The following is a 17,223-nucleotide window of genomic DNA, read 5'->3' as shown; positions in this document are numbered from 1 at the left end:
TTGCAAAACCTCTTCTTTAAATATGAGAAACACATGGGTTTTAAAATGGAGATTGACATGTTAACATCTATAGATAATGGTACACTTTCTTACTTGTGATATTTAGTGATGTTTTCTACAAGAGGAAAAAAAAGTCCAATTATTTGCTAGCTATACAAGTAGCTTTTGGATAGGTCATGAAACTCTTCAATAATGAGAAAAAAGACCTCTTCAATCACCACTAGAATTATGCTACAAAGTGCTTTATCTCAAAATGCAATGTAAATTAAAATATAATATGAGAGCAAAATTAACTCATGGTATCCCTATACAATTCTAAAAATCTTAGGGCAGGTGGAGGGCTGGGTAGAAACAATTTAAAGAATATTTAGGGCAGTGAAAATGCCCTGTGTAAGACTATAATGAAGGTACATGTCATTTATCCATTTTTTCAAACCCATAGAATATCCAACACAAAACATGAACCCTTCTGTAGCCTGTGGATTTGGGGTGATAATGATTTGTCAGTGTAGGTTTACCAGTTGTAACAAAGGTAACATTTTGGGGGATGACATTGATAGGGGGTGAAGCTCTGTTTTGAGGGGGAAGGGGGAACCTGGAACTTTCCATAATTTCCTCTTAAATTTGCTGCATAATGAAAACAGCTCTAAACAAAGAATAGCTTCCAAAAAAGGAAAACAAAGAACTTTTCTAATACAAAAAGCAAAAACATAAATGAAAAAAATCTGGGAGACAAAAATTTGAGATGAAAAATGTGTCTGGAATGTTTGTCACCTGGGGGGGTCACACAAGTAAATATTTTCCAGATCAATACTTGAAAATGAGTGTAATAGGTTTATAAAAAAATGCTCTAGATCAGTCCCAAGATTACATAATACTGCCCAGTGTAACCCAACTTACTGTTTTTTTCCAGAGGAGACAAAAATTCAGAGTCTTTTTGTAGGTACACCCTTTCAATTTTTAAGGGCTGGCAGCTAATTTAAAATATTTAAATATTGTGTAGGCCAATAGGTTCTATTTATAATCCCATTGCTGTTTTTGATGGAATACTACCTCTATTTAAAATGTGTTATGCTTTTATTTATAATTTTTGGCATTTAACAAGCTGTATATTTTAAAGTTATAAAATGAAAATACATTGCTAACTAGGGAATTGAGTCACCTTGAACTGTGTGGAAATAATCTATAGCTGTAATAATAGTAACTCCATTTTGCACAGCAAATTACTAAATACTAATATACATGCCAAAATGTCTTGAGTGGGACTACCCAGCCAAGTTTATCTCCCAAACATTTTTTTAAAGGACTGTTCTTCAATTCCATTCCAACACGCTGAGAGTTGTTTTACTGCTTCCTGAAAATCTTCCTCAGGCTTTGAATATTTTTTTAATTTGCTAATGTACCCAATAAAGAGCTCCATAACGTTCTTGAGTGCATTAAGCCAGTTAAGGGCGAAAAAGCCATTAGTTTTGGCTGTTCTCATGTATCAGGAGAGTCTCCTTTTGAAGGAACCTCGATTTATGGTATGATACTGTTTTATACTGTGCCAGAAATTCCATCCAGCAGCATCCAAGAGCTTCAGATCCTGATCTAAGTTTCATTATCCAGAGCCAGTGAAGTACTCCACAAAATTGCCAAAGTTCAATTCATTCCCTTAGTTATCTACACAGACAACTATGAAACAATTTCATAGTTGGAAGTTTCATCCCTCCGAGAGATGAAGTGGGCAACAGGTGGACTCATAGACAGTTACCTGTGATAAAGGATTCTTCTCAGGTCACATTGATGCTTTTGGAGTGGGAAGTTACCTTTGGCTTAAAGCCGGATCTGCTGGCCTTGTTAGTTTTGTCACTTCTACCAACCACATCAGTGCACTTTCACTGTGCCAGCTGAATTGTCTCCTTCCTTTGGTGGAATCCACTAGAACTTGTCACTAAAGCAGTAACTGATATGTTAAGGTTGCAAATTTCATTTGATTTTGAAGGGAAAAGATTATGTAATAATCAGGGAATTCATTAGAATTATACAAAAGAATTTTGCATTTCCAAATTCCTTCATAAGCACTAGATTTCCAAAAAGCGTCCTGTCATGTATTTTAAAAAAGAGAACATTCTCCAGCCACAAAATAATATATGGTAAATGTGCAGAAAATATAAAAAGGGACAAAAAAGAAAATGCCACAAATAATCCAATTATCCTACAGTAACTGCTGTTAACATTTTCACATTTCTATGTACTTGAAACTGTGTATACATTTATGCTTTAATTAACTAATTGATTCAATGAATATTTACTACTATATCAGACATTATTCCTGGATGAGGAATGCATCATGAAAAGTCAACAAAGATGATTGCATTCATGGAGTTTATAACCTGTAAAGGAAGAGGGACGTAAGAAAATATAAACACAGGAATGTTGGAAATCATACAGATACTGACAAAAAGAGAGTATGGTAGGAGTGGCTTACAGCCCAGAGGTAGTGAAGCCTAGGTGGCGACTGTAGAGACAGTGGTCAGGAAAGAAGCCTCAATGAAAATGTGGTGTCTAAGAAAGACCCAAAGGAAGTAAGAATCAAGGTGTGTGCACCTCCAGGAAAGTGCATTCCAGCAGAGATACCACCCAGGGAAGCTCTAAGACAGCAGTTGTGTCTGGCCTGTGGTAGGAATAACAGGAAGTCCACGGTGGCCAGAGTAAAGAGAGAAAGGAAGAAGGCGAAACAGACACAGTCACAGAAATGGCAGAAGTCTAGGCAGGTAGGGCTTTGTTGTCCACGGCAAGGACTTTTTTGCTTGTCTCCTGCAAAAGGTTTTTTTTTTTTTTTCTCTCTCTCTTTTTTTTTTTAATAGCGCTGAGGTTTGAACTCGGGGCTTTGCACCTCTAGGCAGTTGCTCTCTGGTGCTTGAGCCACACCTCTAGCCCTTTTTGTTCTGGTTGTTTTGGAGGTGGAGTCTTGCTTTTAGCCCAGGCCACAGCTTGGACTACAATCTGACTATTTTCAAGCTTGTATTACATATGTGCACCACTACATCCATTGATATGGGGTCACACAAACTTTTTTCCCTTGGGACTGGTCCGGAACACGATTTCCCTGATTTCACCCTCCCTTTTAGCTTGGGATGACAGTTCTATGTAACCCAGCTATTGGTTGAAATGGGTCCAGCAAACATTTTGACAGGGCTGATTTCAAACTGCAATTCTCCCCATCTCAACCTCCCAAGTAGCTAGGATCACAGGTGTGAGCCACTAATGCCTGACTTTTAATTCTCAGGGCTTTTTTCAATTGATATTAAATTGAATATCTCAGTACATACATGCTTATTTTGTTATCTAGCCCGTAAAATGGATTCCTAGTAAAAGGCATTGATAGGTAACAGACATGCATGGATAAGAGGAGTAAAAGGTTGGCCAAGTGGTTTTCCAGAAAGTCATGGATTTATACTCCCAGAGCAGCATGGAAAATACATACTCTTTTTATCAATGATATAATATAACAATTTTCCTAATTTGAGAGATCAAAAATTCATTCTTTTACTTTCTTATCAACAAAGATTTAAAATCTACACTCTAGATGAAAATCACTAGATACATCAGTGTGTGGCAATGTTCTTCCCAAACACATTTTGTATCTTTCCTCTTTTACTTCCTGCATGAATCAAGCCAAGCTCCCACCTTCTTTCTTCTTTGCACCAGCTTTTCCTCAATTTAGTTGCATGATGTGTTGCTCTTGTTAAGTAAAACAACGATTCCTATGAAGCCTAACTTCCAGGATTTCTGAATGAAAGGATTTGCCAAGCAAATTAAGAAGACATACAGAGGCTGGTGGAGTGGCTCAAGTGGTAGCGCACCTTGCCTAACAAGTGTGAGGCCTTGAGTTCAAGCACCAGTACTGCCCCCCCAGATATATACATACATACATGCATACATATTTTACATACATACATATACAAGATACCTTAGGAAGATAATTCCTACACATTTATTGAAATATTATTTTCTTGTCAATTAAAGTAACATTTTAACAATACAACCATTTTCTTCTAGAAATACTTTTAATTCAGATTTTCACCATTGTCAAACTGGTGTTCTGTAAACTTTAGTTCTTGCTTTAATTATCTCAATATCATCTCACATTGCTGGATACAAAAGCTGTGTGCCTGAGCAGTCTACATCCTTACAGTCTTAGGATAATTAAATGAATTTTCTTGTGTTCTCCAGGATTTCAAAAAATTTTCATTATTCTTCATTTTATAACTTCACGGTAGTTGTCAAGAATGAATACGAAAGATTTTATTGTGTATATTTTGGAAACCCTTGTCTTGGGGAAAAATAGAGAAATGTCACTAAAATAAGTGCATTTATTTATGTATGTGTTTATTGAAAAAGTCTGCATATATTACATTTTCTTATCAAAATGTGATGAAACTTAATAAGGAGACTGAGGAGCAGTAAGTATGGTATCATTTCTGTTTAATATTGAGTGTCTCCCTGAGCAGGTACTGTACCAATGCTTTGCAGGAAGCAATGTTAGGTAACCACAATAGCCCAAGGCAATGCTTCTATTATCGTCTGCATTGTTCAGATAAGAAACTAAAGTTTAGAGAGGCTTGAGTAACATATCCAGTTTAACCCATTCAGTAAGTAACAGAAAGGACGTGGAATGTCAATTTCTTTAAATGTCAAGGCACTGGGAACTGGCCACATTTGGAGTTATTTAGATGGCTTGGTTATCTGAGCAAAGAATTAGAAGCAGCGTTTGAAGTCACAGTAAAAGATAATGTTAGCAGCAGCAGATCAAATCTTGGGTCTGTTATTTGGCAGGAATCTAATTTGGGGTTATATATTGGTCACATTAATATCCAACTTCTCATCTATACAGTAGGTATAATTAAATGACCTGATCCATTAAATATGATTATTTTGTTGGAAGTGGAATGGAGAAGAATTGTGTAACAGAGTGAGATGCCTCCCCAACTGGTTTGATGGAAGAAAAGAAGCAATAGAAAGATAAGACAGTAATTATAATATGCATTCTAAGTGTGTCTGCACTCAAGTCTGTTGCAGCTGAATGCAGTTAAAATATCTTTTAACCACCAAACATATATAAACTCTTAAACTGTTTTTAGAAATAAATGATGAAATTTTGAGGTAAATATTTCTGTAGCAAGTAATATCCATATATAAATACATATTCATGCAAAAGTAACTTAGCAAAGGCAATGTGTACTTGCTGTCTTGCATTAAAAGAATGTTTTTGTACACACCACTGGCAAGATACATATTTTGCAAAAGAATTCCCTTGCTGGGTGCTGATGACTCAAGCCTGTCATCCTAGCTACTCAGGATGCAGAGATTAGGAGGGATCAAAGTTCAAAGCCAGCCCAGGCAAATAGTTCTTAAGACTCTATCTCAAAGAAACCCATGACAGAAAAGGGCTGGTGGAGAGGCAGGTATAGGCCCTGAGTTGAAACCCCAATACCACAAACAAAAAAGGAAAAAGAATTCCCTATACCCCTCATGGACGAAAGGAAGAACAAAAACAGCTGCACCATCATGTTCTCTAGCTGAATCCTTTTGCTGAACGAGGTGTTTCACTTTCAAAACTACTTCTTAGGGTCTTGGTGAAGCCTGAGTTTGTGAAACAGCTTTTTAAGATAAAACCTAATAATCAGTACAGAAGTGATTAAACCATCAGAACACTATTTGTTGTTCTCTCCTTAACAGAGGTAATGTCTTAATTTTTAGAACATAGTATCTTACATACAAACTAAAATAAACGTTATCTTATATTATGTATATAATCACCAGTAGCCTTGTGGTTGAAATCACAGCCTATTTCTTATATTAGCAAGTTTATCACTAGGTTGTCTTTTCTATCATAATCCAATTATTTTCTATAGTAATTTTTTAAGATGCAGCTTCACATTTCAGTGGACATATCTGAAAGGTGTAGAATTCCCCAAATAAAAGAGCTTTGATCAACAATATTCAATATAATTCACATAGAATTTCTGTATAAAAGATTTCAGCACAACTAGTGCTGAAAATAGAAAAATTACCAGCTGTTGGTGTTTATAAATTATATTTCAAAGGAAGGAACAATACTGTAATCATGTCTTTGTTCTATATCTTTTTTAATAGTCAAGATTGAATCAGAGCATAGATGATAATTTGATATCATTATTTATACTAAGAAGAAACTGCTTGTTTATGGTTAATAATTAATGCTGTTTGTATTATCTTTACTGTTATTTAAATATCTGACAAATGTGGTACTCAGACTTCAGTCTGCAACAACATTCTCACTGATACGAGAACAAAAATGGTAGACAATATATCAACTATCATTCTTTTTAATAAAGAATTACCTTCATTGTTAGATAGTATATCATAATTTTTGTTACATTGTTACAATATCCTTTCTTTTTTTTTTCTTTTATTATTCATATGTGCATACAAGGCTTGGGTCATTTCTCCCCCCTGCCCACACCCCCTCCCTTACCACCCACTCCGCCCCCTCCCTCTCCCCCCCCAATACCCAGCAGAAACTATTTTGCCCTTATTTCTAATTTTGTTGTAGAGAGAGTATAAGCAATAATAGGAAGGAACAAGGGTTTTTGCTGGTTGAGATAAGGATAGCTATACAGGGCATACAATATCCTTTCTTTGAAGAGTGATGGTAAGAGCAAAGGCATATGTTTATCATTTGCTTTTAAAATGTTTTTATTTAGGAAAGTAAAAAGCTGACCAATTTATGCATTGTGATTTTTATTATTATTTTACTGGTAGAGGAGATCAAAAACCTGGAATTCTTTCTACAGTTACTGAAACATGATATAAAATGATGGTTCCTAAATGTTTTCAAAGTTTGACTACTTGTTTCCAATGATATATTTACTATAATCCTACAGAATTAATGAGGACTTTATAGGTCTTTCTGCCACCAATGAATTGGTGACAAATTTAATTTTCATTGATGATAATGACATCTTCAACCTAGAAAAGCAAAGCATGAGTATGAATGCAAAATTTATAGAGAGGACATATAAACTTCTTCACTGGGAGATGAACGCAGAAAAGTTACCGTGTAAAATTTTGTAACACATACTCGTTAAAGATGACAAGATAGATTTTATGTGAACCACTGCAGTAGGAAGAACACATCTTTATAGACCTGGCTTTAACTGCAATATAGTAAGGGGCAAGTGGAAATTGATAGATGACAGACAAAGTGAGGGGTCAGTGGATAGAAAATTAGAGATTTCAAGGGTAGCGGAAAGGATGGAATCCTTAAGCAGGGTTTATTACTAAAACTGGGCTCAGTAGACCAAGGTCCAGGTGTGATCAGGCAGAGGACTGTCAGGACCTGACTTGATCAAGGATGGAAGCTTTGTGTGATTTTTAAAGCAAATCAGTTTTTGAAAGATTGACCTAAGCCCCTGAGTTTCACACAGCATTTAAAATCCCTCTTGATGAAGGTAAAATCAGGACATCCAGTTGAGCAAACTTTTAAAATCCACTAGATTCTTCGTTGTAGTATGTCATTAAATTAATTTTAATGAGAGAATCTCAATTCCTCACTCAAAATCTCTTTTGATAAATTAAAAGTGTTGAAATTAAAAGATTTAGTATAAAGATTGACAGTAGATATCCTTGATAGGATTGAGACAATCAAATGGGAATGATGATCACTATATTTTAACGGCATTCTTTAAATGAAGGAAGATGAGAGCAAATCTTAACCCTTAAGTTTATTAAAATTGTTTAACTTTACACCGTGTTTACTTGACATTTTAATGACAAGAACAGCAGGATCCTTTTTCATTACTACTGTCCTTGAAAATACTTTAAATTATCTTCTCAGATATGGCTTATCCTACCATCTGTCACCACTGCAGAAAATTAAACAATGAATTCAAGCATATGTTTGTGCCTAATCTTTTGAGGTTAACCAAGATAGTCAGAAATACAGGAACAAACAACCTCAATAAAAACATGCACGTCATTTACCACTACCTAGCACCATTGTAAATCCTAAATGATTCCTGACCTTTTAGAATTTTCAGGCTGAAGGTAGAGACAGACAAATATTACAAAATGATCTCCCTTTTGGATGTACACTGTAAGAGATTATGACTCAGGGTGCTATTGGAACAAACAAGAAAGCATGTGACTCACTTCTTGGTTGTGGTGGGGGTGTGAGTGTGTTTGTGTGTACATGGGGCTTTGGAAAGATGTTGGAAAGGGATAGTGGCTCCTTAGCAGAGAGAAGAGGCACCAGAAGCAATTTAAAAGCTGAGACCCAAGGATGGAGTAGGAATTACTGAGGAGAAAGAAGGATTATGATTCATGTTCCTAAAAGATGTAAAGTCACGTGCAAAGTACCAACAGCAAATAAGAATGTGCATTAGATTTAATATATCAGATAAGTAACTCTCAACCTTAATGGGCATACAACTTACCCAACTTAAATGTGAAAATGTAGATTTGGTTCAGTAGTCCTGGGGAAGGGCCCTAGTTCTAACAAGCTCCCGAGCAAGGCTGTTAAAGCTGGTTCCTGGACAAAGCTTTGATTAACAATATATAGACATCTCAATTTCAAGTTAACTAAACACCTCTTTCTCTAGGGAAATCAATTCCTGGACCATTTTTACTTTTAGTAGTGACCTATTTATTCACTTTGCATGAGTTATTGATGATGGCAGGGCAGTGGCAACTTAGCACCTCATTTATTGATACCTGATACATTTTATAAAGAAGGTTGCTTGACACAAGGCTGGCTTAAAGTCACTACTTCCAATCATGATTTTGTAACTGCTTTCTCATTTACCTACCTTACTGAAATACATTTAACAGTTTCAGCATGAAAAAATATTGTCAACCCTTGTCAGAATCAAAGGAAAATGTCATAGGGAAGAGTTTGCAGCCATGCTCATTATAAGGACAGCAAGTTGTAAAGCTGCATTGCATCCTGACAGCCATTCTTTTAACATTGATTTGAGCTCATTTTAATAAATGCATGAATTTCATGTCAACACCATCACTGCTTCATCCTGTGGTAGCAAACATTCTGCTTCCCTGGAGATCAAGGACAGCATCTTTGCAAAACCTCTAAACTTTCCATTTCCACCTCCAAGGCCATGGAACAGATTGGACCAATGCTACTGGAAATTCAAATCCATGTCACATAATTTAGAACATCATTAATGAGATATCCAATGTATTGCTGGAGTTGAGAAGGTGTATTTGCTCTCAATGTTGGTTCAGGGGAATTACATAATGCTCTTCACCAAATAATGCATTGATCTTAGTCCTACCATGTGACTCTACCTCCTCATTAATTCTCACAGCAATAAGCAAATAGATATGTGTGTAGCAAACATGGTTAAAGGTATATCTTAAGGCTGTAAGGATTATCATTAGAACAAATGCAGTGAGCCCCACAGGAAAGCAACAAAACCTTTAAATTTTTTTCTGCACTTTCACTTCCAACTAGAATCTCAGGGTCATAAAAGCAGAAGAACGACCACCCAGAAATCTGCAGGTAGTATTGTCATTTCTTACTTCTAATAGATGAAATTAGCAGTTCTTAAACTTTTGGGTACCTGAAAAGCTTTGTATACTGATAGTGTCAAGCTGTCTATCTAAAACCATATAAAATGTGCTTGAGGGGCCTTTTACTTTTCTTCATTTTCACATTACCTACTGATTTGGGACCTAACTAACTGCCCAAGTCAGATGCAGTCCCCACCACGAAGCCACCAGAGCAGTTAGAGATTGTTGGACTGCTCTTTCTACTGTTTTCTATCAGGAATAAACAGCCTTAAGTCTTTCTCAACCTTACATCTAAGACTGCTTATGTCCCACAGTGAAAAACATGGGAAATGCCCAAACTTTGGATGTTAAGTCCTAGAATGGCCTAAGTGGAAGCTCACCGGAAATGTCCGAGGATATAACACAACATGGAATGTCTTCCTGAAATCTTACACCCACGGTGTGGCTAAACTCTAAAAGGAGTCAGATATTTCCTCAACTCACAGGCCAACTTATTGTGGACCAAAGTTAGCTTGACCTACGGTCTTGTCTTCCACAAGTTAAGAATTTGGAACCTATCAATGGTGTGCAGTTAGCCTTTGGTATATCTGCATTTGGGTTTGAGGTGGAGTCACACTTAAATGGTAGCTGTACATTGTGGGAAACCTGTAAAACAGGGGCTGAAAACCCAGGCCCTCTAAAATATTTTATAAGAGACTTCCAGAGTTAGGAGGGAACCACAGACTTTAGTCAAAACCTGTCATTTATAAACAAAGAAACTGAGACCTAGAAAGGTCAAGTGCATAGAAACTAGGGATTTAAAGCCAGGAAGTGAAGCCAGGATCCCCTTCCTCCCTCCCTCCTTTCCTTCCTTCCTTGATCTCTGCCTCCCTCCATCTCTCTCATCCTTCTTTCTTTCTCTAGTTCCTCCACTTCCCTCTTCCTCTTCCTCCCTTTTTCTTCTCTTTCCACGAGCAAGCAGGAATAACATGGTGTTATCCTTTCATTTATGTTAGATTCAGTCTAGTCCTCCGGATAATAATTACTCAGAAAATAATATATGTAAATTTCAAACAAAACAGATTTTACTTGAATCATTCTATGAATGTTTTTTGCCTGACTCTGATTTGTTACATGATACCACCAATAGTCATTTTTAAAATGTCCTTTGTATAACTAATAATGAAAATGTCTAAAAGCTGTGTTTATGCACCAATGTGAAAACTAATTCAGAACTTGAAACATGAGAGTTAGATGTTAGATAGAAATACATTGTTTATATAAATGCTCTATTTGCTGCTTCTTTCAAGGGAAAAACCTGTATCACAGAGTGAAAATTGCATACAGAACTATTAGATCACATTCCAAAAATGCATTTTAATGAATTATGCATGTTCTAGGTGGTCAAAGACAAAGCAATAACATGTGACTTGAGATACCAGGATGTTTTAAGTTCTGAATTACCAAACTTAAAGAAGAAAAAAGTATTTAGAAATGCTTAAAAGAGTTAGTATAGAAATAATTCTAAATATATTAAATATGTATTCATTCATGTACACATCCAAGCCCACCAATATTTAACAGAGACATGTGGAAGGGTGTAAGTCTCAAATTTTGGAGACAGAAGCTAAGGGATGGTCTCCACCATAGAGCAGTGACTATGGGGTGACTTGCATTTGCTCAAGTCTATACTCTTTCCAGGCACCATGGTGCATCCCTAATGAAAATTGTGATTTACCCTCATTTTGAAAAATAAGTTGAGTATTTGATGATGTCTTAGTGTCAGTAGAGTTGAAGTCATGTCACAAGTGGAAAGACTTTCTCAGGTTTTAACACTGCTTACTTAGGAACAGTTGCTAAAGCTGCCAGAAGTCAGACAGATGCAATAGTGTCCATCTAAGCACTGTGGGAGGCCCTAGGGTGCAGTTTTGTATTAACAATAGAATAGTCTTTCCTGGTTTCATCAGTTATGGAAGTGTACCCAACCAAGAAATGTCAGTTTCAGCAGAAGAACTGGCAGTGTTGAATGCAATGGGAAAACATGGCTTTTGGTAATTCATGCATGCTTCATTCATTCTGCCTTTCTACATAAAGAGATGACTCACTAAAATGTGTTCTCTTTTGTGTTTGGGCCACAAACAGCAACTTGGAGTCACCACTGATGCATGAAGTTTCAGAACTGCAGCAGGGCAGTGGCAGTGGTAGCTCAGGAAGCAGCCTGGGTGGCTCCATCACCGCCTGCAAGAAGGTAACCCTGCCTGACGACACTTCCTTCTACTAGTTCAACTTGAACAGTACTTGAGCTTCACCTTTCAAGCACCTTTTCTAAACAACAACCAGCACAAACAAAATGACTTTTCCCAAATAAACCTTAATGAATTTAAAAATGTAATTCATGGAAATGATTAAAAATACTCAAGCAATTCACAAAGGTGTAACTTAAGAAAATTATAAGCCACCATGTCTATTTCACCTCCGCCCTTTACTTCCATAGAATCTCTTCCCAAAGTTGCCATGGATAAGAGCCTCTGGGATCTCCTTTCAGAAGAACCCTCCCAGGTTTTGAACAGCTCAATTTATTATATTGAACTCCTACTCAAATTTAAGAAAGTTTCATGGCTGTTCTCATTTTGATATTTTCCTGAAGAGTAGAGCATGCTTGTCTTATTTTATTAGGAGAAGCAGAATTTTATTTCTTATAGCAAAGGCTTTTGAGCTGACAACACACTTGCTTTAAGACACTTGGGAAAGCTGGCATTTAAACAACCTAAACCCATCTAATTTAACTACCTCATTTTTCTAGTCAATCCAACTAAAGCCCCAGAAATGAAAGCAGAACACTCAAGATCCTGATTGCCCCACTAATGCTTCTGTCACTATTTGATGCTGATTTCCAGAGGAGAACATTTCTTCTCATTCAAACCTAACGGAAACCATTCTAGGTGACTTCATTTACTGCAAAAAAGAAAGATTTTTAATTATAAAACCATCTTATAGATGTAACTTAAAACAATGTTTCACTAAGCATATTATATGTATATATAAATGCATTGTGCATATATAATTTATTGTTGCCCCCAGTTAATCAGTCTTATTTATTCTGTGCATGTGTGACTTTTGTATAACTTTCTAGTTTTCAAGTAGTAAAGCAATTAACAAATATCTGTTCTTGAAAAGAGTGAGTACAGAAAGTTGCATTAAACACAATTCTACAAAAGTATTTGCATGCTATGTTAGCTTTCCATAGCTGTGATAAAATACCTAAGATGAGCAATATAAAAGAAGGTTTGGGGTCATGGTTTCAGGGGTTTCAGTCTGTAGTTGCTTGGCCCTGTTGCTTTTGTGTCTATGGTGAGGTAGAACCATATGGTTGAGTATATACCTTAGCACCGGAAAGCTACACATCTTATGAGGACCAGGAAGTAAAGAGAGAAGGACCCTGGGTCCCAATATCCCCTTCAAGGTCACACCCTCAATGACCTAACTTGTTTGTTTTAGGCCCTACTTCCTACAACCCCCATCACCTTTCAATACCATCACAAACTGGTGACCAAATTATCAACACATGGCTTTTGGGAGATATTTAAGATCCAATCTATAGTACACACATTCATTCCAAACCAAATACAAGAATAAACCTGATTGATTAAGTGTTCTTCATAGCATACATCACTACCTTTCTCTTCTTATAAATAACTTATAGACAAGTAAGTGCTATAGATTCCAGTTTTCAATTCAGTAAGCTGAGACACTGTAATTCAAAGTTATTTTGAGTTTATTGTAAGCAGTTATTCTTTTCAGCTATATAACTTCAAACTGTAATGTAATCATTAGATGCTGTGCATTTTCACAAAGCTAAAGAATTTTAAAACCAATTTATATACTAAATTTTAAGATAAGTTTATGTTTATTGATTAAAGACCTTATAATATTTAAAAAGGATTGAATCCAGACTGTCTGAACTTCCATCACTATGAGATATGTGATTTCCAGTAAATGACTTTACATCTTTATGCCTCAGTTTCCTCATCTGTAAAATGAGGGTAATAATATTAGCTATGTCACAGGGTTAAGGCAAGGATTTAGTAAGTTCATAGATATGACATGTTTAGGACAGTTTCTGGCATATTGTAAATACTCAAAAGAAACATTACCTAATATTAATATTATTCAACAGAATAATTTTATCACCAACTGTGCAATTCCCCCAAAAAACTTAAATATCAGTTTTACCATGATGAGAGAGTAATTTATGATCTATTATCTCAGATATAGTTATTTCTCTGGAAAAGAGGTGGTCTTGTTCATTTCTTTCAAAAAGAAATCATGTTTGCAAGCAGTTGAACTGACAGAGCTGTTCAGAGCTGGATGTCTGCTCAAAACATTAAAACCAAAATCCAAACATTAATTCTAAATGACTTCATCAGCATGTATAGGTATTTATGCTCACATATATACACATATACTTCTATGTAGAACATTTGTATATGTATATATATATGAAACACATGCATGTACAATTACAAGTAAGAATTTAAAGACTTAAGCACCCCACTCATCCCACAATTATTTCTGGAACAAGTATTAGTGGATTTAACCATAATGAAATTGCCTTTTGCAGACAAAATGATTAAGTATAGGCAAGTCAGTGATTCACCTAAATATATTCAAAAGTCTGTCAGCTCTGGGAGGAAGATATGAAAACACATCATGAATTGCTCCAGACCCTGAAGAATTCACAATCTGGTTTAGTAGGTGATAGTGGTTTCTCAAGGGAAAAGTCAATTTAAATAACTGATATACCTATATAGTAGTAGCTCAAGACCATATCAATTAAGTGAAAAGCAAGTGTTTTGAACATTAAAAGCTAAAAGCCAAGAGAGACCTTAGATGGCAACCAGTGCAGCAGAGGAGTGGATCCTTCTTTGGGCTCTGAAGAATGGTCCAGATTGGAATGGATAAACAGAATACCCAACCAAATTTAGGAAGCACTGCTACAAATTAATGAAGTCAACATTTTCTCTATATGTAACTTTTATAATGTTGATAGTACATTCATCTTATTTCAAATACTTTCTGAAGCTTATATGATAATTGCATGTAAAAAGATTTAGTAGTGACTTTTTACCCCTGTGTCACACATCACGTGGGCTGTGATTTTTTCTCCTTCCAAAGAGTAACCAATATCTAGTCCTTCTTTGTATCCACAGCATCAGCCCTTAGTAGTAAGTATTGGATATTGAATGATTTCATGCCTTTATTAATTATTTCACTACTCTATATTACTGAAAGTTCATTTCACTGATCATTGATCAATTTTTTTAATCTTGTCAATCACAGGTAACAGGACTGAGGAAGTGAGGATCTATAGATTCAAAAATGCACATATACTATGTGTTCTGTACAAATGAGGCAAAAAGAAGGGCAGTTATATCTTAAAGGTAGCAATGCCATCCACGTGAATCACCACCCTCCATAGTCAGTCAGACTTTAATAGCAGTAACAGATAATTGAAATCTATTGGTAATTCCCCACACCCATCTAATATAATAGCTTCTTCTTCATCATCAAGCCTTTTTATCAGAACTGATACATTGTTAAATTAACTTGTGGAAGAAGGAAAACAAGGGGCCAGAAGATAATGCATTAGTTGGATAATCAGTCTCTGAAGAACTGCAAATTGACTGAATTTCTTTCACGTGTTTCATATTGAATCTCTAAGGGTTTCAGAATCCTACCCAAGCACAATTGTGTCAGCTTCTCCTTGCATTTGGGGAAATATAGTACCTAGAAGCCACAGCTGTGAAAAGGCCATAATATCAGGAAAAGGACGTTGAAGGATTTGTTTGAAAGAACTCTTCAATATGTATTTTTGGTTTTGACAGACTCCCTTCCCACAGAACTTAAGATGACCATACCACAAGGTAAAGGTTTACAAATATTGTCATAACATTTTGCTAGTACCCCTCCCCCAATTCTACCCTAAGCTTTATTGTCATCCTAGCTTCAGAACTGTCTCTTCTCTCATTTGTCCTGTTCTTTTAAGAGCTTCAGGAAAGTTGCCAGATAAACTTATGCTGAGGTGATAGTGATTTCATAGCCTAATGTAGTAGTGACAAAATATATTTGCTAGAACTATTGTTACCCTACTCCCTTAACTGACATTGATAACTGAGTCTTTGGAACCTGGACAAGACCTCAGAATTCTATTCATCACAGGATTCTAAGCACACACTATCAATTCATCCAAGTTGGATGAGCTAAACTCTATGTCAATTATAATTCAATAATCACAGAAACCTGTGGTAAATTTTAATGCGTGCAGGGTGATTCTCTAAAATAGCACATTTTTAATTACAGAATTATAAAAGATCGCTGAAAAATAAAGAAGAGTTACCGGGGATGAGGGCTCTGTGTTCTCTCCTGGTATCACTTGAATTGTACCTCACATGGGCATTGTCTGATGCTCTCCTTTTCATATGACCTCTCCTTATAAGCTAGATAAAACCACCCACAGTTGTTAAATTGATGTACAGGAATTTTCCAGTTAGTAAACTCAATTATTTTATACTATTCTTTTGTATTTGTTTAACAAATTGAAAGGTATTTATAGTCTAGTTACAAAAAATCAAATCTGTTATCGCTAAGGAAGTAGGAGGATAGCATGTAACAAATCTGAACTTGAAATTCAAATGCATGAATTAGATCTCAGGTTTCTCTGCTTATTGTATGATCTTAGACCAGGGATGTAACCTTGGTAGCTCAGATTCTTTAGGGTTGGTATGGGTTTACATACAAAAAGGCTTATATAAACCTTTTGCACATAGTTGATGCTCAATAGTTAATTCCAAGTAAACAATCTTTACACAAGAACAAAATTTATCGAAACAGAATTTAAGAACTGTTGGAAACATTGCATGCAATGTGCTTTCATGATATTGAGTATCTGTTAGATTTTCTTCTAATTCAAAAGCATTATATTCCATCTCGTACTTCAAAAAAAAAGCTGGACATTTTCAATCCATGTTTATTTATGTACTGATGATTTTCTATTTGAGATATAGTGGAACCAAGTTTCTAAATAGGATTGATGTGAGAATAGAACTGTTGGAAAAAACCAACACCCCAAATATCCTTCTATTTTTATGTCATGTCAGTTAAATCTGCCCTTAAACTTGGACTTAACAAAAGCAGCAGACTGAAAACACTTCAGGTTCCCAGAGGCAGAGTTTCATCTTAATATGACATCTGGTCAGCTCTTTGAAGTTTCAAGAGCATTCTTTACCACAACTGACCCCCATTAAACTGAATTAAATTTGCATCAGGCATATCTGAAGAATGACAGAGTGGATGTACCTTTATGTTTTATTTTATTCTGCAAAATACACTTTCATCTAAGCCCATATCTTTGTGATGACATGTAATCAACAAAAGTAATTCAATTATTAATGTGTGCTGTCGTGGTCATCTGAATTATGATGCTTTTTCAAAATCCAATCCATATCCCTAAAGACATTCTTAACATATAGTAAGAATTGTTTTGAACAAAAGCCTGACAATATTACCAAGATGCTAAGAAGTTCTTTCACTGTGTTTGATAGTTGATAGTCACATAGTATAAAATGTTTATAATATTCTGTATTTGTAGAAGCTATTTCCTTCAAAGAAGCTTTGAAATAGCTTACAGAA

At 35.7% G+C, this 17,223-nt stretch overlaps 1 protein-coding gene across 9 annotated transcripts in view; it reads left to right on the top strand.

Annotated features, from left to right (window-relative positions):
- Positions 1–17,223, top strand: part of Sphkap (SPHK1 interactor, AKAP domain containing) — a 157,327-nt gene that overhangs the window by 25,988 nt on the left and 114,116 nt on the right. For all 9 annotated transcript variants that reach the window (XM_074071909.1, XM_074071912.1, XM_074071908.1 and 6 more), the window contains one exon: positions 11,677–11,782. In XM_074071909.1, coding sequence (XP_073928010.1) covers positions 11,677–11,782 — 106 coding nt within the window. The remainder of the gene's footprint in view (positions 1–11,676; positions 11,783–17,223) is intronic.

This window comes from Castor canadensis, chromosome 4 (genome assembly GCF_047511655.1).
Source record: "Castor canadensis chromosome 4, mCasCan1.hap1v2, whole genome shotgun sequence".
Lineage (NCBI taxonomy): Eukaryota > Metazoa > Chordata > Mammalia > Rodentia > Castoridae > Castor > Castor canadensis.
Note: the sequence above shows the minus strand (reverse complement) of the source record. Positions and strands in the feature narration are given on the sequence as shown.